We start from the raw sequence: 25,285 nt of genomic DNA, 5'->3' as shown, positions 1-25,285 counted from the left end.
CATCAGCAAGTGCCACCTCACAGGCTAACATCACAATAAGCTAAGGAACCCATATTTAGGAAAAAATTAATTCTCAATACAGGTTACATGCTGGTAACTTATAGGCCCAATTAGGTCTCCAAACATTTTTTGTTTAGCCCACGTTGTGTTTTAGACCTTGATTTTTCCAAACATTTAAAAATTCTAACCTTCACCCAAAAGTCTGTTTTTGAAGTTTAAAAAACTAATAATAAAAATGACTTGGTTACATCAAGTCTATGTGCTTGTAAGGACTGAGGGTTGGGTTCAGAAGCAGCCAAATGATCTCACTTACATGCCTCCTGGGTGGTCCTTTCACCAGAGTTTTACCACTCCCAATGGTACTGCAATATTTACACACAAGCCACCCTATCTATTGGATCTAATTAGGCCCAGGACACATTTGAGTGTGTGGCCTCTGCAGTGATTTAACATTTTAACTGAAGTATGATGACTGTCACTGATGATGTCACTTTCAGAACACTCACCCATCTCAGCACTTCCTATTTACTTCCTTCTATGGTTACCCTCCTGCGTGCCAGGCACTGAGAAATCAGAGAAGGTTGAGGACAGGATCTCTCCCCTCTGAGAACTTACAGGATACGGGCACATGAGCAAACAAGTCACTGCAAGATACCGTGGGGTGTGCCCCCTAACACAGGCTACACAGGCCACAGAGTGAGCAGTGGCAGATTTTCTGAGGAATGATGTGGAAATCAGGGACATCGTCAAAGACGGTGACTAAGAGAGAGTCTTGTGAAGTCTCTCGGTAGACAAGTCAAGAGGGACATTCAACAATAGAGAGATGTGTGAGGAAAGACATGGCCTACTTTTAGAATGTAATATTCCAGAGTCTCTTGGGCTTGAACATCCTGAAACCATGCCTCACTGGTTAGGAGGAACCCATCTTCTGCTGAGGATTCTCAGTCTCCATGTTCTCCAAGAATAACTATACTTATATCTGGAGTTCGTCTTCTCCATGATTTTGGCCTAACAGCTAGTGGTTGTTTTCTGTATCTAAGGAAGGCCAGGTCTTCCTGTATCTGTAGGGTACCAAAGTCAGGCAGTGAGGAATATGAGCCTTTGATAAGCTCCCGGGACAATGCCGTCAGTGACAAATAACCAAGGACAGAACGTTCCAGAATTCCCTTCTCTTTTTTCACTCTTAGCACATGATGGTTTTGGGATGGGCATCTGTCCTATGAGCATCGATAGCATCTAGTTATTGCTATCCTAAGTTATTAAGCATAATAGAAATCAACCCATGAGTCTGAGAGGAGTGAGTGGTCTGTAAATGTTTATAGAATGAATGATTATGTAAGACTTTGCCAAACATATAAAATTGGTTCTGCCCCATACATTTTTTTTCTGTGCCAGTAGCTATCACATTTCACCATTCCACAACTAATTTCAAGGGAACACTATCACAACAAAAGTTAGCTAGTTGATTTTAACATTAGTCAGGCAGAACTGACTAATGTTAAGTCTGGTAAATAGCACAGAATGCTCATCAAGTCAAGTTAGAGCTGTCTTAATGATGCTAACTCGGGGTTCACAGTACTGCAATTTTGTTCTTCCCACCAATTTAGTATGAGGCAAACCCTTCTGACTACTATTTATTATGTATAGTTTGAGGATTGCTATTTAGCATTGCACAGAAAAAAATACAATTGAGCACACTTCCAATGTTTACCTTTGATACTAGGTTGACTAAAAATTTTGTTCGGGTTTTTCCATAAGATGTTTAACTTCCTAAAAGTCTAACCCAGGTGTCTAACTCATGGGGGTAAGGTGGGGGTACAGACGAGGAGGAGCCCAGAGATTCTTAATGACAGTTGTGGTTGGGTAAACATTTATTATTTGTTGATGACTTGAATGTTGATTTTACTATCATGACATGAATGGTGAATTTAATGACAGTGGAATAATCACAAGATAAAAACTACAAAGTGGAAATTAAATTAAAAATTGTAGATTGAAATGAAACTATTTTCAAATTTTAAAGTATTTTTCAAAGATTAGCTATTCACTTGCTTTATTTATTGAACAGCTAACTATGTGTGGAATTTTTTTATATATGTTTACAAACGTGGAGATGAAGCTTGTTGTCTGCACAATGTTTATTCACTCACTAACACCCAACTTCTGATTTGCCATCATTAGTTAAGTAAGACCTCTTCTGAAACACACAGAAACTATACGTGTATTCTCCCCTCACTTAGGAGATTTTGTCTTTGCTAATGAAATAAATGCAAACTATCTCATTGCATTTGAAGTCTGTCCCTTTCTAATTAATTTCCAAAATTCAACCAGATTTTAAACCAGCCTGGCTGTCAAACACCTTAGAAACTGGGTTTAGAAGTGGTTCAGCTCTGAACTGCTCAGAAAGTGCACGGAAGTTTCTCTTTGAAACATGGCATTTTACACATAAAAACCACTGCAGCAACAACCTGACTCCCTGAGAAGCACAGGCAGAAGATGACTGCTTGCAATTTGCATGCAGGTGGTGAACCTCTGAAGTGGTATTAAGGGATGAGCCAGGGTGGATTAATTTCCAGTCTTTGATATTCATTAACTCCAGCTTCAGAAAAAAATACAAGGAAATGACACAATTACCCTCAGAGCTCCACCCGTGAGCAGCAGCTTTACAATCTCAAGTTCACGGTGCCATCCTAATTGATCAAGAAGGGGTACATGCCTTTAGTAAGAGGTGAAAAAGTAGAGAGCTTACCTATAGCAGTGACGGTATTGGACTCTGGGACAGTCAAGCCCACACTGGAAACACTCAGCAGAACAGTCTACCATTGTTTATTCTCTAAGTGACCTGTCAACAGCTAGCCCTCCATGGTTTTGTAACACATCTCGGCCAAGCAAGACTTAATTTTGGCCTAAAGTGAATAGTGTCCATCGTGGTATCAATGTTCATTTCACTTGATGAAACTAGAGTTTAGTCTCATCTCTGTATTTTTATTTATAGATCACAAAAGCTTTGAAAGAAAGATCCTTAAGGAAACCTCTCAGTAAATAGGATGATGTTTCCACTGGAAGGAAAAACTGGAGTCATTAAGCTCTCTCAAATTGTTTCTGGAACAAGGTGGCAAAAGAAAGAGAGACCACAAGGGAAGGAATGTGCTTGCAGCATCTAAGAGGGAGCGATGCTAGCTGGATGTTTACTTACGTCTGGAGCTTCGAAGATTTCAGGGTCATGGTGTAAGATGGGAGGAAAGATGACGACAAGGTCTCCCTTTCGCAGACAGCAGTCCTGGCTCTCTAAATGAAGTGTCAAGTCCTCTTGAACGAAACGAAAGACACCAGAAAAGGAGCAGAGTCGCAAAACCTCAAGAATGGTACTTTCTGAAAGAAACAAGCAAGCATCATCATTTTTATTAAAATACAACTGCTCCTGAAAGGTACTCTCATTTAACCATCAAAGCTCATTACCAATAACTTCAATTGACAGGGAAATCCTTTCCCAATCAGATCCATCGAGCAGCAAGAGGGAGCCAATGTGGGCTCTGGATGGGAGAGGAGGAGGGGAGGAGTGAGACAGTGTGGGGCATTTCACAGTCAAGACACAATTGTGCTGTATTGGGACAGAAAGTCGTTAATTAGGATTTTTTTGTAGGAAAGATTGATCTGCAAGACAGGAAAGCTGTGTTGGGGTACACACATTGGAAATTAAAACAGTATCCCAGTTAAAGTACACCCCTAGTGAGTTATTTCACCAACCTTCTGAACAGCAATGCCTTCAAAGCCAGGCTTAGGCATTTAATATCCACTTAGGCAGTTAATAGTAAAAATAATTGTAGTAGTGCTTTCTGAGACAGCTTAACACTTAATTTCTTTTATGCTAGCTGTAAATAAAATGTGAGTCAGCATTTGCTGGAAAAATTTCAAAGGGAAAATACTTTGAGAGTATTCAGAAGAAAACCAGATTTCTCCATGGCATCTAGGGAAAATAACAGCCACCATCAGAGCCTGGAAGGTTCCAGAAGCTGAATGTCCTTGCTTTCCCAGTGGCCTTCACCTTTTGCTCCTAGCACGACAGATTTTATGGCTAATTTCCGGCAATTTATCCTGGCAGTTTGAGGAGGAATTCCTTTGGGAATAATATGCATAATTTGCATAAATCATTCTGATAGCATGCACATCAGCATGTAGCTGCTGTCTAGGTCTGCATCTCTGCCTTCATAATCAAAACTGACTATGTTTTCACCAGTGCGAATGGGTCCTAGAATAAAAAGCCTGATTCTTTCCAATCAGCAATGTGAAAGAAGAGCTCCAAATTGGGCGTTTTCTCCCTCCTCCACATGGTAACAAATGGTTGTGTTTATGGCTTGCAGTTGAGAATCTCATACACACACACACACACACTCACCCCAGTTTCTTAGTGTTCAGGAAAGCTCTGAAATGTAGAATGACTAATTATTAGACGATAGAAGCGGGCCACTCAGGGAGGGCTTGCATCAGCCAAACAAATAAAAATTAATGCTATTTCCCAAAAATTGAAATCTATGCACAGCTTGCATGGGGATATCTAGCAGCTTTCGGGACCTTCTCCCAGGAGGTTTTTCCCTAAGCATGCATTTGTCTAAAGAAATGAGGCTGCGGTCAGCTCTGTGTGGCCAGTGTGGTGATTCGATGTGACGCACAGTGAGACCGTGCATATTCTTTTAGACTGCCTTCGTTATTATAATCAGGCAGAGTCAAATCGGTTTGTTGGTGATGAGGCCAGAAAAGAACTTTGGTTTTGGAACAGGGACTCTACTGCAGATAGCCACAAGGCACCTGACACGACGGATTTCAGCTGGCAGGACACCAGCGACCAACATTTCCACGGTGCAAAGCAAGGGTCATTTTCACGCTGCTGAATCAACAGCAGCGCAGCATCATTTTAGCTTGTGGTGTGAAATGGTAGCTGACATATGCAGCAGAGCTGGGCACCCACCCGGTCCAGTAGGGGTGCGGGAGGGAGAAATACAAAAGCAAGATTATGGCGGGCTGGCCACTGTGATGGGGCAGGCATCGAACGGTCCGAATAACACGGTCAAATCCCATTGGCTGACATGCTCTGGGGGAAGCGTGGCAGCTTGCGGCCACCACAGGATCACAAATGACAATCGGGCAAGCGTATCTTAGGCGGAAGTTAATCACAATAATGGAGCCCAAAGTGTAGCTTAGCGGTTGGATCGCAAATGACAAATCTGTTTTACCTTCCAGTACCAGTTATGCGCATGAGATGAGGCTGGCTCTGGGTCTGAGCAGTCATGCGATCATCATCAGAGGACACAAGTCATGAACATTATTATCCTCAGAGGACAGGGGAGCTTCCATGGCTCTGCGTCACAAGGTACAGACACAAAAGCCATAGCCTCGCTACCGGCCCCAGGAAGAACACGGGCAGGGCTAGACGTTGAGAAGAATGACAACTGCACAATAAAAAAAAAAAAAAATTGCAGCCTTGACTTGTAGTTGTCATAGTTGAGCAGACACCAGCCAGTGCCACTGACAGACCAGCTGGGCCTTGGGAGGCCGTCCATGCCGCACCAGGAGGTAGAGTAAATTATCCTACACGCCAGAGCAACATCTGTTTCTGTGCTAGGGCCGAACAAACAAGGCAATTGAAAACATACCAAGGGATAACCAAGCAACAGATGAACATGACCCTCATTTCTTCCCCCTTCTCACACTCGAGGTGCTAAACTTCATTGTGCAAGCACTCCACAAAAGAGGGGCCAGGTTGGTTTGAGAAGGTGTTGTCAGAGAGTTTACATATTGCCAAAATGGAAAGAAAAACCTGATAGTATTGTTATTCTTGGAATCTTCCTCCCCCCTTCTATCTTCATTTCTTTTATACCAAAGCTAGCACTCAGTTCTCAATTCGCTCTAGAATTTAAAAAAAAAAAAACAACTTTCCATACACTTATAAATATTCAGTCTTTAAACCTAATTTGCTATACTTAGTTCACATGCCTTCAAGCATTTGTCTTCCAATTTCCACTGAATAAATGCGTACTAATGAGAACTAGAGCAAGCTGCTGAGGCAAAGCTGGGTGACTTGGGTCTGGCCTGCCACCAGCTTGTGATAGGCGGGCAAATTGAGTTAAAATGAAAAGTCTTGTCAGCTGAAATTCAACATGGTAGCCAAACAGCAAGCTGTCAATCATTCCAGCCAAAACAAGGGACTGCAGGTAATAAAAGGTCATCGTGATCATTAGTGCACTTGGCTTTCATAGGCAAGTTAATTTTAATTAAACATGATCTCTATCTGTAAATGTTTTATAAAACTTATTGTGCATAATGGGTTGTTAATTTATACTTACATTTAGCAGGTAATAGGACCTTCTACTTACTAAATGCACTGTAGAGAAATGGCTATCAAGAATGCAAATATTTGGAGGACTATTTATACCAGCCACTCCAAGGTGCCAACAATCACAATTGTGAATACAATAAGGCTGCTGATGTTTTATGAAGAACTGAATTTTACTGACCAGTATCCCCAGGAAATTAGACTGCAGAATTCCCACAATGAACTCACAATTCTGAGCCTGCCCTGTCTCCTTCACTTGACTAGGAGAGATTTGTTTCTCTTTAAAGGATATAAAAATATTCTGATTAAGTATCTTTTCTAAGCAAAAAGCTGAGGAGTATGTTGAGCTAAGAAGCTTCACAATATGACTGGGAAAGAAAATGTTAAAGAAAAGGAAACGCAGGTAGAAAAAGATAAATACACTTTCTCTTCTGCCCTCTGATCTCAATTCTGACTGTAATAATTGACAGATGATTCTCATTTGCAGATTTAAAGCGCTGAAGCCGCTTATGACAATCAATAATGCATGTTACAATGCAAACACAAACAAGCACATCCAAGTTTCTGCCTCACACTTAGGCCATGTCTGGATGTGTGGAATGAATGTACTGTGACATGGCCAGGCTGTTAATTTGGGTCATCTTAATGATTGGTGCAGACTGTCACACCATCTGATTAGCCATGGTGATCGGTAGATAGCAATGATGGCTGGAGTGAAATAACAGCCAGCCTCTGCTGAAATGGACTGGGATGTCTTTAAAAAGAAGGTGGACAGGATAGAGGCTGGGGGCTCTGCAGATAGTGCTCTAGAAGGGTGAGAAATGGAGTGAGGCTACAGATGTGCATGCCAGTTTTTATGTAACTGCCTTCAAGACAGGTGAGAAGCTATTCAATAAATAAGACACTATCATCATCAGATAATCTGATGCCAAACAACTACTTTTTGGCTCAACAATTGTATATTTTAAGTAAAGTTAAAAATAAATCTGAATCAGTACGCATGCCTACTTTCACACTGCACTGCAGACACAGCTTTTGGTTCACTGCTAAAACACAGAAATGTAAATTCAACATTCATAGAGTCAATAAATAGACTATCAAGGTCCTTCTCTGATCAGGACATTGGGCCACCGCCGTTGGTGGAAAAGAGAGCAGAGAGTATGGATGCTCCCCAGGGTCCTAGTGAAGATACTGTTGAATTTCTGATTGGATAACTCTAATGATGGCATTCTGAAAGTCCATTTAGGTAGCAAGTTATTTTTCGTATTGGCTGAAATTTTCCTCTCTTTAGAAAACACAAAGGCAAAAATTTTTGAATCTCTCTTCTATATAACAGCCCTTTAAAAATATTTAAAGACAATGATCGTGTCATTTTTTAATTGTACGTCAGAGATGACAATGGCCTTTAATTCAATTAGTCAACATGCCTCTTAAAATGTGGCAGAGCTGAGTGTGCTATTTCAGCTGGGAAAGTAGACAGGAACTACTTTGTCTGCCCTGGATACCACACTTCTATTAATATTGTCATATGCAGACGAACAACAGATTTTTGAAGTAATATCACCATGGACTTGTGTTAAGCTTTCTGATGTCCCAGAAGTATCCGCTCTGATGGTTCGCTTACTCCATCTCAGGCCAATGGTGTCAGAACCACTGCATTAAGGAAAACCTTTACATTCATGGTTTTGAACCTTGGTTGCACAATGGAGTCCCCTTGAGAGCTTGTAAAGCCATCAGTCTGTACCTCAGACCATTGAAATCAGAACCTTTGAGGGTGGGACCAAGTTTGAGCACTTTTTTAAGCTCCGCAGATGATTCCAAAAGCAGCAGCACATGGGATCTTAGTTCTCCAACCAGGGATCAAACCCATACCCCTGCCTTCAAAGCACGGAGCGTTAACCACTAGACCACGAGGAAAGCTCCTGAGAACTATGGCTCTGAACCTAAACCCTCCTCTGCTGGGCCACTCATCTCCTTCCTTCTCCTATTCTTACGCAGTTGATGTTTGGACCTATGTACAGTAATCTGCATTCTCTTTAAATTTCCCTTTCAATCCTTTCAACACCTGTTTCCAGCATTCATTATATTATCTAGCCATCTTTGCTTTGTGCCAAGTTGAAAACTTGATAAACATCTAAACCAGCATTTTTCACTTTTTAACCACTGTCTCCTTATGTTACTTACAAAAATTTCATCACTTATTTCTGGTGTATGCCTTGTGGGATATGCCTCTCTCCCCTCCTCTGGTTGGAAATTTCTAACATGAAGTAGAATTTGTACCTCCTGTATAGCGCCACTGGAAGAGGGGATTTTGTTAAACTTTACTATTGCTGTTTAAATTATAGACACTCTTAGTTTTTAAAATACACAATTTTTTAAAATAATGAATGAGCTTTTTCAAAATAACACCCACAGTTATGACAAACACAATACATCACACTAAGATGTTAATAGTGAGGTAAACTGTGTGTGTGTGAGGTAATATGTGGGTATTGTCTTTGTAACTATTCCTCAAATCTAAAACTATTCTAAAATAAAAAATTTAGTTTTATTAGGAAAAAAACCCACAAAATTATAATGTGAACCTCTAACCCCAACCTTACCCTCAAACCCAACTGCATTTGAGAATTCATGATATATATCCTTATGAAATATAATGGTCAAGGTCTCTGGTACATTTCTAGAGCATTTTTCCCTGAGTTGACAATGTTTATGGATTGGCGTTGAAATTAGGTAGACCTGACATCAATTTCAGGCTCTGCCACTATCTAGTTGTATGATTTAGACTGGTTAACTAATCTTTCTGCACCTTGTTACCCAACAATTAATGAAGATAATATACTTGAGGATTAGATAAGTTATACTTGAGTTTACTTACATGTATGTAAATGAGTTAATACTTGATGATGAAGTAAGCTAGTAAATCTGCTACATAGTAAAATAATAATTATTAATACTGTCACTCATACTGTCTCATCCTGAAATTAAGAATATAGTTAACTCTATCACCTTCTAGCTCACATTTTCTGGTGTCTTCTACGTGCACATCACAGCTGGCTTTGATGAATCAAGATACAAAGAACTCCTCTCCCCTCTTTGTTGGACAAATTTTAAAAAGCTCCTTTTGGGACTTCCCTGGTAGTCCAGTGGTCAAGAATCTGTCTTGCAATGTAGAGGACATGGGTTTGATCCCTGGTTGGGGAACTAAGATCCCACAGGCAAGTAACCCACGTGCCACAACTACCGTACACAAGTGCCACAAGGAAAGATCTCGCATGACACAACTAAGACCCTGTGCAGCAAAAAACTAAATAAATAAAAATATTTTTTAAAAACTCCCTTCCCTTTGTATGTTCTACTCATATAAAAATTCTCCTTCCTGGTTTAAAAATAAATTAGCATTCCTTTCATCCTTGTGATCCTTTTCCTTACAATAATAAAAATTCAAGATCAGTTCAGTTCAGTCGTTCAGTTGTGTCCGACTCTTTGCGACCCCACGAACCACAGCACGCCAGGCCTCCCTGTCCATCACCAACTCCCGGAGTCTACCCAAACCCATGTCCATTGAGTCAGTGATGCCATCCAGCCATCTCATCCTCTGTCATCCCCTTCTCCTCCTGCCCCCAATCCTTCCCAGCATCAGGGTCTTTTTAAATGAGTCAGCTCTTCGCATCAGGTGGCCAAAGTATTGGAGTTTCAGCTTCAACATCAGTCCTTCCAATGAACACCCAGGACTGATCTCCTTTAGGATGGACTGGTTGGATATCTTTCTTTAAAGAAATTATACTTAGAATACATAAAACTCTTTTCTTAAGGAGATGAGATGCACATACACTCAGTCCATGAAGTGCACTGTAAATATTTAATTCTGTAAATCTTGCTTTTCAGCTCATAGTTCATACCCTTCTGATAGAGATACCCATGATACAGTTATGACTAGATGCAGAGATCATCTGTTCTGGGACTGTTCATATTAGAGAAATTGCTTCAATCTGCATTAAACTGTCATCTGGAAAAAGGAAAAAAAAAAGGACCCGATTTTCTAGAAGATTCAATTCGAGTAATGAACAACACTGGCCTCTGATGGTACCTGAGGCTGTGATGAACAAAGTCTACCTTCTAGATTGCTGAAGGTGCTGCCTGTACTCAGGTAGGTCTCCAGGCATTTGGGGTTGGTGGTGGTCCATTCATTGATGATAAGTGAATGATGAGGTCTCTACTCTACTGATGGACTTTAATGGCCCCAGTTATGGCTATGGAACTTGCCATTTCTTCTGCTTGAATAAATTTAAACTTGCCTGCTCTAATGTTGTTGTTTTGTTGTTCAGTCGCTAAGTCGTTTCCAACTCTTTGGGATCCCATAGACTATAGACCACCATGATCCTCTGTCCATGCAGTTTTCCAGGCAAGAATATTGGAGAGGGTTGCCATTTCCTTCTCCAAGGGACCTTCTCGACCCAGGTATCAAACCCACATTTCCTGCATTGGAAGGCGGATTCTTTACCACTGAGTCACCTGGAAAGCCCCATCAGCTCTAATAGCACAATTTTTAAATAATCTTTTCTTTGAATAGTGAGAAGTTGAGAGTAAAAAGAGAGTTGATGAATCTCAACTAAATTTTTAAGCATTTGTAACTGTGTACTGGATACAAACACATATTCCTTAAAGTTTATTTGCTTTATTTCCCAGTATATATCATCTGATTCATAAAATACAATTGAAATTACTTGAATTTATGGGAAATGCAACCTTGATCTTCATAGGAAACATAAATCTTCTATCCAGAAAATACTGTAGATCCATGTGAAAGCAACTACCCAGAACTTGATGCAAATTTTGTGCATTTGAAGAAAGGGTGTTAGCCGCTCAGTCAGGTCTGATTCTTTGTGACCCCATGGACTGTAGCCACCAGGCTCCTCTGTCCATGGGATTCTCCAGGCAAGAATACTGGAGTGGGTAGCCATTTCCTTCTCCAGGGTGGGTTCCCGACCCAGGGATCAAACCCGGGTCTCCTGCATTGCAGGCAAATTCTTTACCATCTAAGATACCAGGGAAGCCCCATTTGTGCATTTGGTCCCCAGTAATTCTGAAAAATAAAAATAAAATAATGTTCATATTTTAATAATGCTGGGGTTATTTTCCTTCTCCAAGCAAATATAAAACTACTTTGATAATGTATGTTAAAAACAGCATGACTGAATAAGCTAGCCAACTGTCACCACAAGGCAAGCTTCCTGCTATTGCCTCTGATGGGCCTTATCCTAACCAGGGGGAACAATCTCTCAAACACTTGGACCAGTCTTTTCAATGTCAACTGGTGGTCAACACTGATCAAGACCTGTAGGGCCTCTACTCTCAGAAGTCCCCATCAAAGAACCTGGAACATATTTTAAAAATATGAAAAAAATGGAGACTAATGTGGGCTAAAATACTTGTTACATTGTCAAAGGAGTGAGCAACAAACATCTTTGTCCAAAGGGACCTGGAATAGAGTATAAAGAGAGCTACAAGATGAAAGGTCAATACAGAAAAAAAAAAAACCCAGAATAATTTGCTGATGTGGAATTTAACTTTGGGAATTAAAATTTATTCACATAATGACAGTCATCTTATCAAAACTGGGAAAGGAGAATCCACTGTCATCAAATGCTCATGGTTACTGGCACACAGACCTACATAGATGTTTAAAAGCAATTTAGTCACTTCTAACCTCAAACATAGCTGAAATGGTGACCACACATATCTCATGAATCAGTGACTCTTTTATAAAACATGGACATTTCACATGACGTAATCTGTAGTTGTAGCCTGTTCTTTTCCCTCTTTCACTCCCTCCTTTTCTTCCTTCCGTTTTTTTTTTTTCTTCCCCAAGTGTGTTTAAATCATGAACTTGCAGGGGAAATCACTCTTACTAAGTTTTGGAGAATCATACACTGTAAGCTGTATATGACATTCTAATCTCTGCCTAAAAAAGACATCATTTTAGGGAAGAGTAAGTATGTTTTACACAGAAGCTGCCTGTTTGAAATACTTTCTTTTTCAATCCCAAATACCTTCCTTGTTAAGATAGTACTGCAGTGTTTGGAAAGCATTAGCACACCAACAGATGCTCAGAATCAAATGACTTAATAGGCATAAACTTTTTTTTTTCAAATAATTGCAAAGCTTTGGTTTAGCCTTTTGCATACCTTACATAGTTAATTACCTAGGCCTTAATGTTTACATGCAATGAGAGCATCTACAGCTATAAACTACATAATTTATAATTGATGTAAATGGGTGTTATTATGTCAATTAGGCAGCTGTGTCCTCCACCTCTTGGTAAACAGCTTTGAGTGATAAACTGAGTTTGCAGAGAGGTACCTTCTTTTCTTCATAACAGATAAAAATAAATTACCAAGGTAGACCAGGCTGTCCAATTGTTCTCTGGTGAGGTAGATGGAAAATCCAGGCCCTTTCTTTTGACCTGTTGACTGCAGCAAATGGTCAATTTCGTCACGAAGCACGGCCATAGCTTCCGGGTGCCGTAGAAGGTAATACATTGCCCAGAACATGGTTGGAACAGTGTTTGTCACAGAGGCCCAGAGCAAGCCTAAATGATGTGCTGGGAGAAAATAAGTGAAAAGGAAGATTAATAGCGTTTATTACACTGATTAGATTTGCAGTGTGCTAATTAAAAGATGTTAGGACACAGACCCAGCCAAGGATCAGTGCATGCTAATGAGGACCAATAGGCTTCTGAAGTCTAATTTTCTGCTTAATGAGAATAGTTTAAAATGTAATGTGTGTGTGGTGGGGGAGGGGAGGAGGGAGAAGAGATAAGGGGAGTAAATGCAGCTTAGTTATACTCTTTCTCATTATCACCATTAAGTATCTTGCATTACCATCTCAGCAAAAAAAAAAAAAAAATCAATTATCACAAAGGGTTGTTTCAGAGTAAAACATTTTATCATTAGCCAATTAGAAAGAGCATAAAAATTCTCAAGGTCGCCATTTTGTCTTTTTATTTCAAAGGTCTATTGTAAATTATTTTATTTTAGACAAGTCATCATTCAGAAGTTTCTTACCTCCTATTTCAGTGTCCTTGGGCGTATAGTATTTCTCCAGGATATCATTCCTTCTTTGAACTACTTCAGACAGTCCTTGTAACTTAGCTAAACTTTCTACTGTCAAGTCTTTTATGAGTTTAGTTCGAACAGACTTGGTGTTTCCTAGAAGCTCAATGGGTATGCCTGATGCTAAACGTGTGAATTTTTCATCAAATTTTAAAAAATCATCTTTTAACTCAGTAATAAATGTTTTCTTATCATCAGCAAGAACATTTCCATATATGGTTGTAAATGTCATTTCAAATATTACTGAGTTGCAGAATGACAACAAACATTCCGTGTTCCAACTTGTGGTTTTTAAAAGCTGGGGTTCAAAAACTTGTTTTAGATTCTGCATTGTACTTTCCATCAGTATGTCCAAATGCTTCCCTTGTAAAAATTGATAGGTACTATGAATCTCGACGATGAGGTCAGAATCTATTGTCATCTTTTTGATAGAAAATACTCTCTTTAAGAATTTATTAGTAAATACTTGAAAGCTTAATTTTTGATTTTTTGCCACCGACGTGTAGTGGAAGGGATCCAGGATAAACGTTATGTACTTTCCTAAAAGAAATAAATGAGAATATGAATTCATGTGGCCATACAACAAAAGAAAACAAGATAGCTGAAATTTGAGAATATCTTACTCAAAATTAGAAAGACCTTAATAACTCATATCTCAAAAGATGTAAAGTATAATAAAAATCTATTTGATTCAAAATTCCACTACATGTTTCCTTTTAAAATGGAAGATGGTGGGAAAACCCTAAAAGTTTGAAGTTAAATATTCTGAAATTCTTAATAACTTTCAAAAAGATAGCTTATTCTTCAGATTTTTATTTTAATGAACTACCAAGATATTTTAGTTATCTTTTAAATAGTCTCAACATTCATTACTTAAGCATTTCTCATATTTTTCCCCAATAATAGAATCAGAAAACAAACAACTCAAATTGGTAAGGTATATTATCTTAGCTTTGATTGCGTACAATTATTTTAACTCAAATAAATGAAGATTTGCTGCAAAGCAAGTACTCACAAATAATCATCTAATTCAACACTAACAACAAATCACAAATACCAGTGTTTTCATTTTTATAGATGAGAGTATAGTAGGTCAGGGAGATTTACTAACATGGCCAAGGTATCATACTGATTCGTGATCAAAAGAAGATTCCAAAACTAGAACCCATCCATTCATGCTTTCATGAATTTACTCAACATTTATTAACATGCAGGTACTTGGATGAATCTCTTTCCTCTTAAGATAAAGATGTAAAGGAACCACTGTATCATTATGGACAGTAAGAGAGCAGAGGCAGGAACACAATGTAAGAGCAGCAGGAAGTGGAATCTGCTTCTGTCTGCCTGGAGTGATCAGCAAGCGTTCTTTGAGGACGTGACATTTGGCATTTTCATATATTGGTCCAAAGTTAAGGTGCTGGTTAAAAATACAGATTCCTGCTTGATTCTGGCTCAGATGGCTCCGAGATGGGACCCACAAGTCTTTCAAGTGGTTCTTATAAGAAAGCACACTAAGGAACCTGGCCGTCAGATGCAAAGAGCCGACTCGTTGGAAAAGACCCTGAGGCTGGGAAAGATTGAGGGCAGGAGCAAAAGAAGGTGACAGAGGATAAGATGGTTGGATGGCATCATTGACTCAATGGCTATGAGTCTGCGCAAACTCGGGAGATAGAAGGACAGGGAAGCCTGGCATGCTGCAGCCCATGGGGTCGCAAAGCGTTGGGCATGACTAAGTGACTGAACTGCAACGCCACCACCGCCACTAATGTACAGACTCATACTATGGTCTAGCTCTCAAAACTGACAGGGATCTTGGGGATTCCTGGTTGCACTCTCCCCACCCCCACCACCCCGGGCATTTACCAGTGAAAGAAAGTCAGGAGAAGCTAAAGGCCAGGATTATGTTGCTATTTTTCAGTGGCAGAACCAAGACAAGAAAACAGTCCACACGTTGAGCTGTTTCCTGGTACTGTTCTGTTTCCTTCTCACTCAAGGGTTGCTTCAACACTCCTGCTAATGAGAAGTCATATGCATTCAATACTCAGTATTAGCTTTAATAAGGCTTCCTTTCCAAGAAAGCACATGAAATTTAGTTGATCCTACAAACTGTAATGCTTATGTTACTGTCTTCTAGAAAACGATAAATAATTAGACATGAAAGTTTGTCAGATCATCTATGCTCAGCTCTTCACTTCATCATTTCTGTGTGTGTGTGTGTGTGTGTGTGTGTGTGTGAACCTTTCTTAGATAAACAACTCACTTATTATTTCTGGTAACTCAAACAGCATCACAGAAATTAAATTCAATTTGGGACAAGCTTTACAATGAAGTTTTGAATAATTTTAACCTAATCCTAGAGAAATAGGATACATTTTTTTGTTTTTCAGCCTTAAGGCATAATTTAAGGTTTTAGTGTATATAAATATACATGTGCTACAACTTTTTCCCTAAAAATAAATCATATGACTTGAATTATATTCACTCTATTTCCCCTTGATTTAGTTAATAAGGTGGGCCAATTCAGGAATGAGGGTAAAACTCGAGTGACTACTCATTCTGATCAGATTCTAAAGTTATATCTACAAAATAAACTGGATTCCCAACCCCCCAGGAGAGCAAAACTGACTCAACTGGATTTGGGCATATTTTATGACACCTGCTTTACCATAGCAGCTTAATTAAATAAAATTACCAGCATCTGCCTGACAAATAATTGAAAAAAAGAGTCAATACTCTTATGTTGCAAAAGATATAATTTTAGGCAAGGCTGTGTATTTTCACAGGTGGTGATTCATACTTTTCTCTTTTCACTAAATGAAAGGATTTTGCTACATATCTTTACAGAGTTATTTTAAATTCGTCACTAAAATTCAGAGAATGTATAAAAGGTTCAGTTTGTAAAACATAACTTTTAGAGAATAGTTGGAATTTTTTGTTACCAATTTGTCTGTATTCATCAAAATCTAAGCTGAAAGACAAAACTGTATTCAATCATGGCAACAGAAGCCACTAGTCACTGACCTATTGAAGTAGAAGCTTCATGTACTTTAGAGATTTTTATCTATAATTCATCATGAATACACATGTATTCCCTTTCTCTCCCTTTCTCTATCTCACCTTGACGGTGAGGAAATGGGAAGAAATTATGAGGTTAATATCAAATAAAAACAGTAAAAGCTAAATGTGGAAAACTGTGTCTGATTAGCAACCAAGTATTAATTGATTTTTAATAATAGCTTATTTTTTAATAGGCAGTTGTCACATAGGTTCCTTTTTAAAAAATTACTGATCAGTTTAATGCAATTTATTTGTAGATAAAATTCTCACTCTTTCCAAGGCTCTTTACACTTCAGAATCTATATATTTTTCTCATTTCTTATTTTGATTTTTTTCAATATCAAGCCATTATGTTTTACTGACTCTCTTATCCAAATATGTGGACTGCTGAGTAAGACATTTTGATTTTCTGGATTTTACTTTTCAAGTGGGTTTGGAAGTACTAATAACACTGGCTTTCCAGCTTTTAATCTTCAGTATAAACAATTTAAGCTAAGTTTTCCAAAATTAATATTAATTTAAACCATCTGTCCACCATCTGCTAATGTGAGATGCAAAACCCGAGTTTCTTTGTAATCTTTAATCAGACAGTTAGGAAAACACATATACATTCATAAAACGAATTTAAATTTCTTAACAAAGGAAATTTGAAAAGTTATTCTGAAGGCCATGGATTCTTGGAGCAAAATTAACTTTTGTTCCAGTGTGCTTTTCTGTAAGTGAATGCCGAGTGTCAACAGGCAACTCGTCTAGTTCACAAAGATCACAAGATAGAAACAATGTCTTTTGCCATGTTTTCAAAGAGAAAGGAAAGCTATCAGCAGTTGATGTGAAATAATTGATTTAAAGAATTTCAAAGAATAAATGTCGAAATGAGGCTCACTTCTGCAAAATAATATATGTGTGTGTGTACATATATATATAAAATCATCCTTTTGAGCAGTAAATTTGAAATGGGGTCAATTTTTTTAATATATTCTTTACCAAACATTTCATTGTCCTCCTTTTTTTAGGAACTGGCTCAACATAAAGATATTAACTTCAGCATTCCTGAATAACCTGCACGTGATCTGTTACTAATCTAAGAGCCATTTCACTTCCTGCAAAATTACTTCTTTTAAGAAGGTGAAGCAACGTAATGATAAGTATGTCACTAAATGTTTAAAAAAAAAAAAAAAAGTCATTCCCTCTGATGTCTTCTACACAAGAAGTTTGACATCTGGATCATTATAACTTGAATTTTGATGTTTTCATCTCAGATATTTGGTGCTGTACAGGAAGACATCCAAGGGAATTCAGAACAACCATTTGACTATTTGGAGTAGAAATGTCTAGTCAATAAATAGGAGATACACTAGAATTTTATAGAAATTTTCCATAACTATCACCTTTTAATCTCCACATATACCTGGCTCTCCATTTTAAAATCTCCAGCTGAAAATATTCGCTGGAAGAGTGGACTATGAGCCAACTTTTTATTTGGTAAGGATGACCACATTATCCTCTCACTCTTATTAGGGAGATTTCGCTAGCTGTTGACAATGATGTACAGTGGTGCTTCGCTGCGGTGACATCTAGGGAAAATGATTCCGCTGCACCACCACACAAAACCAATTAGAGAACTATTTTCTGCGACAGGTCACGAATTTACGTGGTTTCCCATGAAAAGATGTACCTTTTAATTTCTTTATTAAGATGACATCCGTGTCCCTTGAGACTTTTGGGGATGACAATCATTTGCTCATCATGAGAGAACATATACTCAGTGAAATCACATCATGGGACAAAGGTGGGAGACACTGTTTCCCACTTCACATTTTCCAAATGAGCTATTTTGCCAACTGATCATTAGAAGCACATACATGAAAAGGATTTCTTGACAGGAATTTATTCAAACTCTAGGAAGAAGCCAAAGGGAAGTAGTAGTATGTATTCAACTCTGGTTGTCTGTTGTGGAGTTTAAAAACATAACCATGATCAACAGATATTAGAAATTCAGCAAGTGTCTCAGTATTTAAGATGAAGATATCAAGTGTCAGCAGAAATTGGATGTTTTCTGAAAAGTGAATAAAATTATTCCAATCTGCCTTAAAGTTTCTGCTTAATCATTTGAGGTTATTTTTGTAGAATGTATTAGAAAGGAAAACTGAAAATATCAATGATTTGTTATATCTCCTCATTAGAATAAAAGGTTTATTTTTTAAAGTTAAAAGTGACTTTTTAAAATTTAACTTTTGTTTTATGTTGGAGTATAGTTAATTTACAGTGTTGTGTCAGCTTCAGGTATGTATTTAAGAGATTTAGTTATACATATATCCATTCTTTTTCAGACTGAGTTCCCTGTGCTATATAGAAGGTCCCTGTGGATTATCTATTTTATATATAGTAGTGTGTATATGTAAATCCCAAACTCCTAATTTATCCCTCCCCAAGAATTATTATTTTAAGTGAAGGATATAGTTTTGTATTACGAAGCCAGGTCATGTCCAATTCTTTGCAATCCCATGGACTGTAGCCTGGCAGACTCCTCTGTCCATGGAATTTTCCAGGCAAGAATACTGGAGTGAATTGTATTCCCTTCTCTAGGAGATCTTCCAGACCCAGGGATCGAACCTGGGTCTCCTGCATTGCAGGCTGATTCTTTACCGTGTGAGCCACCAGGGCAGCCCTATATATAGAGGTATGTCTATGTTGATCCCAAACTCCTAATTTATCCCTCCCCAGGAATTACTTTTTCTAAGTGAAGAATATAGTTTTGTAATATGAAGCCAATAGTTCACTTAGGCTAGAAGCCCCAACTATGGCCTTTATTTGTGTTATAGTATTTCATCAGCTCTAAGGTATTGAGAATTTCCTCATCAAATATTTATTGTGAATCAATCAGTGCTGAGCTGTGAACTAAATGTGGGCAAGAGAGAAGTTAGATAATAATGAAGGGAAATAGATAATGTGAATTAACAATACAGTCACAATTTATTAAATGCTATGACAGAAGAAATACTAAGAGTGATTGGAAAAGAGGCATCAGACATAACATGGGGAGGTGGTAAGGATCACTGTAAAACACCAGTGCATTTGACAGGTGTGTGGGGATCTGAGTGAGATCATACCTGTTGTCTTCAATTTTCTTGGGAAAGAAACTGCAAGTTATCAGAGCCCAGTGATAGGGAGCTGGAACAGAGCCTCCTATCTGCACACTCAACCAGAGGTAGGAGGGCAGAGGAGTGTAGACAATCTAGTGTGTAGAGATCAGCTTCCCAGACATACATGGGATGGGCAAAAGCAAGGAAAGGAATGGCTAGCCCAGGTGATAGGCTGATGCGGAAGACTGTGTGCAAGCATGGCTACCATAAATTTCTTCGCTCTTTCTACATGTGCTCCTTTGCAACTCTGCCACTCTGCCCAGGAAGAAGTGGAGGTCTCTTTTCTCAGCCTTGAATCTGGGTTGGCCTGAGACCTGCTCACACTAACAGAATGTGGTGGAAGCAAAGTTCTATGACATCTGAGCCCAGGCCTTGAGAGGCCTTGCAGCTTTCCTCTAATCCTCTTGAAATATCAGCTGCCACATAAAGACATCATCTTGAGGATGAAACATCATGAGGACAAGGAGGTCCTAACTGGCATGTGATGAGGTCATCTTGGGACATTTAGCCCCAGTCAGTCAAATGGCTCAAGCCACATAAGTGACCTGGGCAAGACCAGTTTGTTGTCTCAAGGCATTGCATTTGGGGGAGGTTTGTTATGCAGCCAGAGGTAGCTAACACAGCTGGAGAGCTTGGGCCTTAAAGGAAGATGATTTGAGAACATTCCACTTCTCCTATCAGCACCATGATGCTGGACTACGTAGTGATCCTGCTGTGTATATTTTTTCTTGTTTTGTAAACATCGTCTTAAAGTTAGAATCATAAAAAATATTTTTAAGTTAAAAATATTTTCTGGGCTTCCCTGGTGGTCCAGTGGTTAAAACTCCCTGCTTCCAATGCAAGAGGCATGGAAGAGTTCAATCTCTGGTCAGGGAAGTTCTGCATGCCACATGGCGTGCTGCCCCCCTACCCCCAAAATGTGGGCTTCCCTGGTGGCTCAGTGGGAAAGAATCTGCCTGCTAATGCAGGAGACACAGGTTTGATCCCTGGTCTAGGAAGACCTCATATGCTGCATGACAACTAAGCCCGAGCACCACAACTACTGAGCCTGTGCTCTTGAGCCCAGGAGCCACTACTACTGAAGCCCACATGCCCTGGAGCCTGTGATCCTCAACAAGAGAAGCCACCGCAATGAGAAGCCCATGCACCGCAACTAGAGAGTAGCCCCCACTCGCCACAACTAGAGAAAAGCCCATGCAGCAATGAAGACCCAGCACAGCCAAATAAATAAATAATTGAAAGGTGCATCCTGATCTGTGGGTGCTTGGGGCTCAGGGGAAAGGAACGAGAAGTGAATAGGAGAAATGCAGGGGATTTTTTAGGCCAGTGAAACTACTCTTGTGATACCATAATGACGGATACATGACGTGATGCATTTTGGAACGGGACCCACAAAGGAACAGCACAAACCCAAGGAACTGGACAACACAAGGAGTGGACCGCAGAGCAAACTACAGGCTTGATGATATATCCACACTGGCTCATCAGTTGCCACAAGTGTGCTACACTAGCATAAGATGTTCATAACGGGGAGTTATGACCAGGAAGAAGAGGGCATATATGGGAACTGTCTGTATTGTCTGATCAGTCTTCTCTAAACCTAACACTGCTCCATAAAACCAAGTCCGTCAATGCATTCTGGCTTTTCAAAAAACGATTCTTAAAGGTAAGCGAAACCAAACCCAGTAACATGTGACAACAGGAGAGTGGTATTCCCCAGGCACTCTCAAAAGAATTCTATAATTTGTTTTTTAATGTTAGGATTACTACACTCAGAAACGGTTTTCTTTTGTATTGCTCTACAGGTAAAGTAATATACAAATAATCCAATTTTGCCTAGAGAAAAATACAATGACATTAAAGAACGGGTGAGAAATTATAAGTAAGGAACTTAAAAGAAATGTCAATTACCTCCAAGGAGAAGAGTGAAAATGTCACCATACTGCTTTTGAAGAGAAGTCATGAAACCCAGAGGATCTTTCTGTAATTTCAGGGCTTGTCCAAAGTAAGGAAGCCAGCCTTTTATCAAGGGAGGCTCACCACGTCTCCTATAGGGAAAAAAAGAAAGAAAAGAAAAGATTAAATCATTCTTATTTTAACACACGTAGGTCATTTATCCAGTCTAGACGCAGACTGGAAGAACTTCACAGTTTTTTTTCCCCAATTCTTTTATTTGATGAATGCTAAGTCACTTCAGTCATGTCCGATGCTTTGCGACCCTATGGACTGTAGCCCTCCAGGCTCCTGTGTCCGTGGGATTCTCCAGGCAAGAACACTGCAGTGACTTGCCATTTCTTCCTCCTGGGGATCTTCCCAATCCATGGACAGAAACTGTCTCTTATGTCTCCTGCATTGGCAGGCAGGTTCTTTACCACTAGTGCCACTTGGGAAGCCCTTTATTCAGTGATTCTCATATAATCTTAGACATGTATTTATAGAGCCCCTTCATGTGTGTGGCTCTGGGGCAGATAGTTCAATTTACAGTTTTTGGTGTGCAACATTTGTGAGAAATTGTGTCTTGTGAGACTCAATTGGCTCAAATGACAGACACACTCAGTAAACATTTTGTGTGTGAGTGCTCCTGCTGTGCTTCTAGGGGTTAGATGTCAGGTAGTTTAGTTGCCAAAGTAAAGCTCTTTGTTATCAGATGTCAATTAGACTGGAATTAAATAATCAGAAGAGGGGCAATTATTAATCTTGAAAAATCTTTCGTGCTGTTGAGAACAATAAAAACCTCAATATTATTCTATGAAAGGTTTTTTTGTTATATTCTTTTATGAAGATTTTTATTCAAACTATAAACAAATGGGAATGTTTTTTAAGTTTTACAAGATTTTTTTTAATATATGAAGTATGTTCAATGAATCACTGAAATATTGCGAATTAAAAACCAAGTTTCTTCTTTTCTGACCCATAATCCTAGCAAAACTGGACTTCAAAATTTCTTCTCAGTCATTTATTTGGTGAACTCAATCTGATTTAAAGTTAAAAAAAAGATCCAAAGCCATTTTATCCTACAAGGGATTAAAACAAATATTCAAGAGAACTCTGATGATTCCCCATCCCATCTGTGAAGAAGACTTATACTACACGCAATACAACCCATTCTGATTAATCACAAGATATTACAAGCTCAGATCTAATCAAAGACCAAGATTATGATCATACTCAGCATGGAATTTTATGCAGCTAGATTAATGCTATCAGAAGCTTTTATTTTCCACACAACCCAATATGGTAGAATTAAACTTGAAAATTTTATCTTTATAGTAATTTACAAAATACAAGCTGTTGTTTAAATATATATACTTTGAATAGGAAGATGGAACACGACATAGAAATGTGTATCTTAGGGGCTTCCCTGGGGGTCCAGTGGTTAAGAATCTGCCTTGCAGTACATGGGACGCAGTTGAGGAACTAAGATTCCACATGCCACGGAGCAACTAAGCTCACTTGCCACAACTACTGAGCCAGTGCTCTGGAGCTCATGCACCACAATGCAAGATCCCACAGGACACAACGGAGATCCCATGTGCCACAACTAAGACCCGAGGCAGCCAAATAAATAAGTAAATAAACAGATAAATAAAAAATAAAAAAAAACCCATCACCCCCTCCCAAAAAAGAAATGTGTATCTCACCCTTCACTTCACTCCCTGTTATTTTCTTGAATGCAACTCAGCAATGGAGACTTGCTTTTTTGAGAAATATACAAGCATACCAAGAAAATACTGGAACAGTTAATTTTAGGTCCAAAGATTAATCAATGAGAAGACATTGCACATATGATTGGAAAGTAGGCCCCCAAGTTAGAAACTACCAAAGATATTCATCAACGACTCTTTTGAAATTTGCAAGTGATCTCGTTCACAAAACTTCTTGTCAAAATATTAACTCTCTTCCTCGGTCTCTTTTTACTCTATTGTGCTTAATGTTGCTTGAATGCTGAATTGTGACAAAGATTTTGAAAGGCTTTTTGTCATATCATAATTGAATGCAACTGATTTCATCCTCTGTGCTTTGTCATCTGGTCAAAAGTTGTATATTCTTCACGGGGTTTCTGAGAGGGTAAAGGATGGAGCTCAGAAATACAGAGGAATGAACTGAAAATTCAAAGGTAGGGAAGCACATTAGGAAGCCATTTTATTGCTATGAAGATGAGAGGGTCATCATTTCTTACAGCTCTGCTCATCTGGGTAGAAATAAGCCTCAAGCTATTAAATGTGTGTGTGTTAGTCACTCAGTCGTGTCCGACTCTTTGCGACCCCACGGACTGTAGCCCGCCAGGCTTCTGTGTCCATGGATTCTCCAGGCAAGAATACTGAAGTGGAATGCCATTTCCTTCTCCAGAGGAACTTTCCAACCCAAAGATCAAACCCTGGTCTCCTGTATCGCAGGCAGGTTCTTAACCGTTTGAGTTACAGGGAAGTCCTAACTATTAAATACCATGTCACAACTATGCATATTTTCAGGAAAAAAAATATAGTGCTAGTTCAACTTATGACCCATAGAAGACAATTAACAGAAATCTGTCTTCATCACTATATTTGTAAAAATTATTTAGGGAGGAAAGACATCACCATCACGATCCAGAAAGACCTGTTGACATCTGCTGCTGCTGCTGCTGCTAAGTCGCTTCAGTCGTGTCTGACTCTGTGCGACCCCATAGACAGCAGCCTACCAGGCTCGCCCGGCCCTGGGATTCTCCAGGCAAGAACACTGGAGTGGGTCGCCATTTCCTTCTCCAATGCATGAAAGTGAAAAGTGAAAGTGAAGTTGCTCAGTCGTGTCCGACTCCTAGCGACCCCATGGACTGCAGCCTACCAGGCTCCTCCGTCCATGGGATTTTCCAGGCAAGAGTACTGGAGTGGGTTGACATTGCCTTCTCCGACCTGGCACAGTGCAAATACTGCTATCTGTCTCTCTCATGCTCTGTGACTTTGAAAATGAAGTACCAACTGCTTGCTGCTGAGTGAAGGGATAAGATGCTTAATGCTTATTGGGGATGCTCCAGTTCCAAAGCTTAAGAGGAACAAGTCCTGAAGCAATGGTGGGTCACCAACTTCTCCCCTCAATTCTACAGTCCATATCCCTCTTTTTCCCCCACTCAAATAATAAACACTTCCTAAAATACCTTCCTTACTCTTTTAGAGACTACAAGATCATATCCTGTAAATTATACAACTTAAAGCGTAAAAAGATTCTCAATGATTAATCCCAAGTTCTATGTAGAGACCACAGCATCACTGCTCACAAGGTCTTCCCTACAACTTGTAGGACACATCTTAAAGTTCAGGCAAAGTGCCAAGTATGGTCCAGACTTATCTGGAAGCAAACAGTGGAAAAGAATCTAAATACATAGAATAGCTATAAAACACAAAAGACATTTAAGACATTTCCCTTTGGTGAAAAAGCAGCACATAAAATTTAAAAGAGTGGACCAACAGAGAATACTTGGTTTCTAACAATACATGAAGTTTGTCTTTATGCTACACCATCCATGAAATACACAGGTAAAAGATTTGACATTCCACACATTGTGCCCCTGGACATTTAGATCCAGCACATTCCAAAGCAGTCTACATATGTCAAAGTATTTTCTTCTCCATTTTTCCCATGATCATTCTAGGCTAGGAATC

General features: G+C 39.2%; 1 protein-coding gene across 1 annotated transcript in view; it reads right to left on the bottom strand.

Annotated features, from left to right (window-relative positions):
- CYP7B1 (cytochrome P450 family 7 subfamily B member 1) overlaps positions 1 to 25,285 on the bottom strand; it is a 173,468-nt gene that overhangs the window by 10,730 nt on the left and 137,453 nt on the right. The window contains exons 2-5 of the mRNA XM_081503327.1: positions 21,558 to 21,694; positions 13,399 to 13,986; positions 12,729 to 12,935; positions 3,197 to 3,372 (exon numbers count right to left, since the gene is read on the bottom strand). Coding sequence (XP_081359453.1) covers positions 3,197 to 3,372; positions 12,729 to 12,935; positions 13,399 to 13,986; positions 21,558 to 21,694 — 1,108 coding nt within the window. The remainder of the gene's footprint in view (positions 1 to 3,196; positions 3,373 to 12,728; positions 12,936 to 13,398; positions 13,987 to 21,557; positions 21,695 to 25,285) is intronic.

The sequence above is a fragment of the Giraffa tippelskirchi genome, chromosome 6 (genome assembly GCF_054371585.1).
Source record: "Giraffa tippelskirchi isolate mGirTip1 chromosome 6, T2T-mGirTip1v1.2.pri, whole genome shotgun sequence".
NCBI lineage: Eukaryota > Metazoa > Chordata > Mammalia > Artiodactyla > Giraffidae > Giraffa > Giraffa tippelskirchi.
This window is presented reverse-complemented; position numbering and strand designations above follow the sequence as displayed.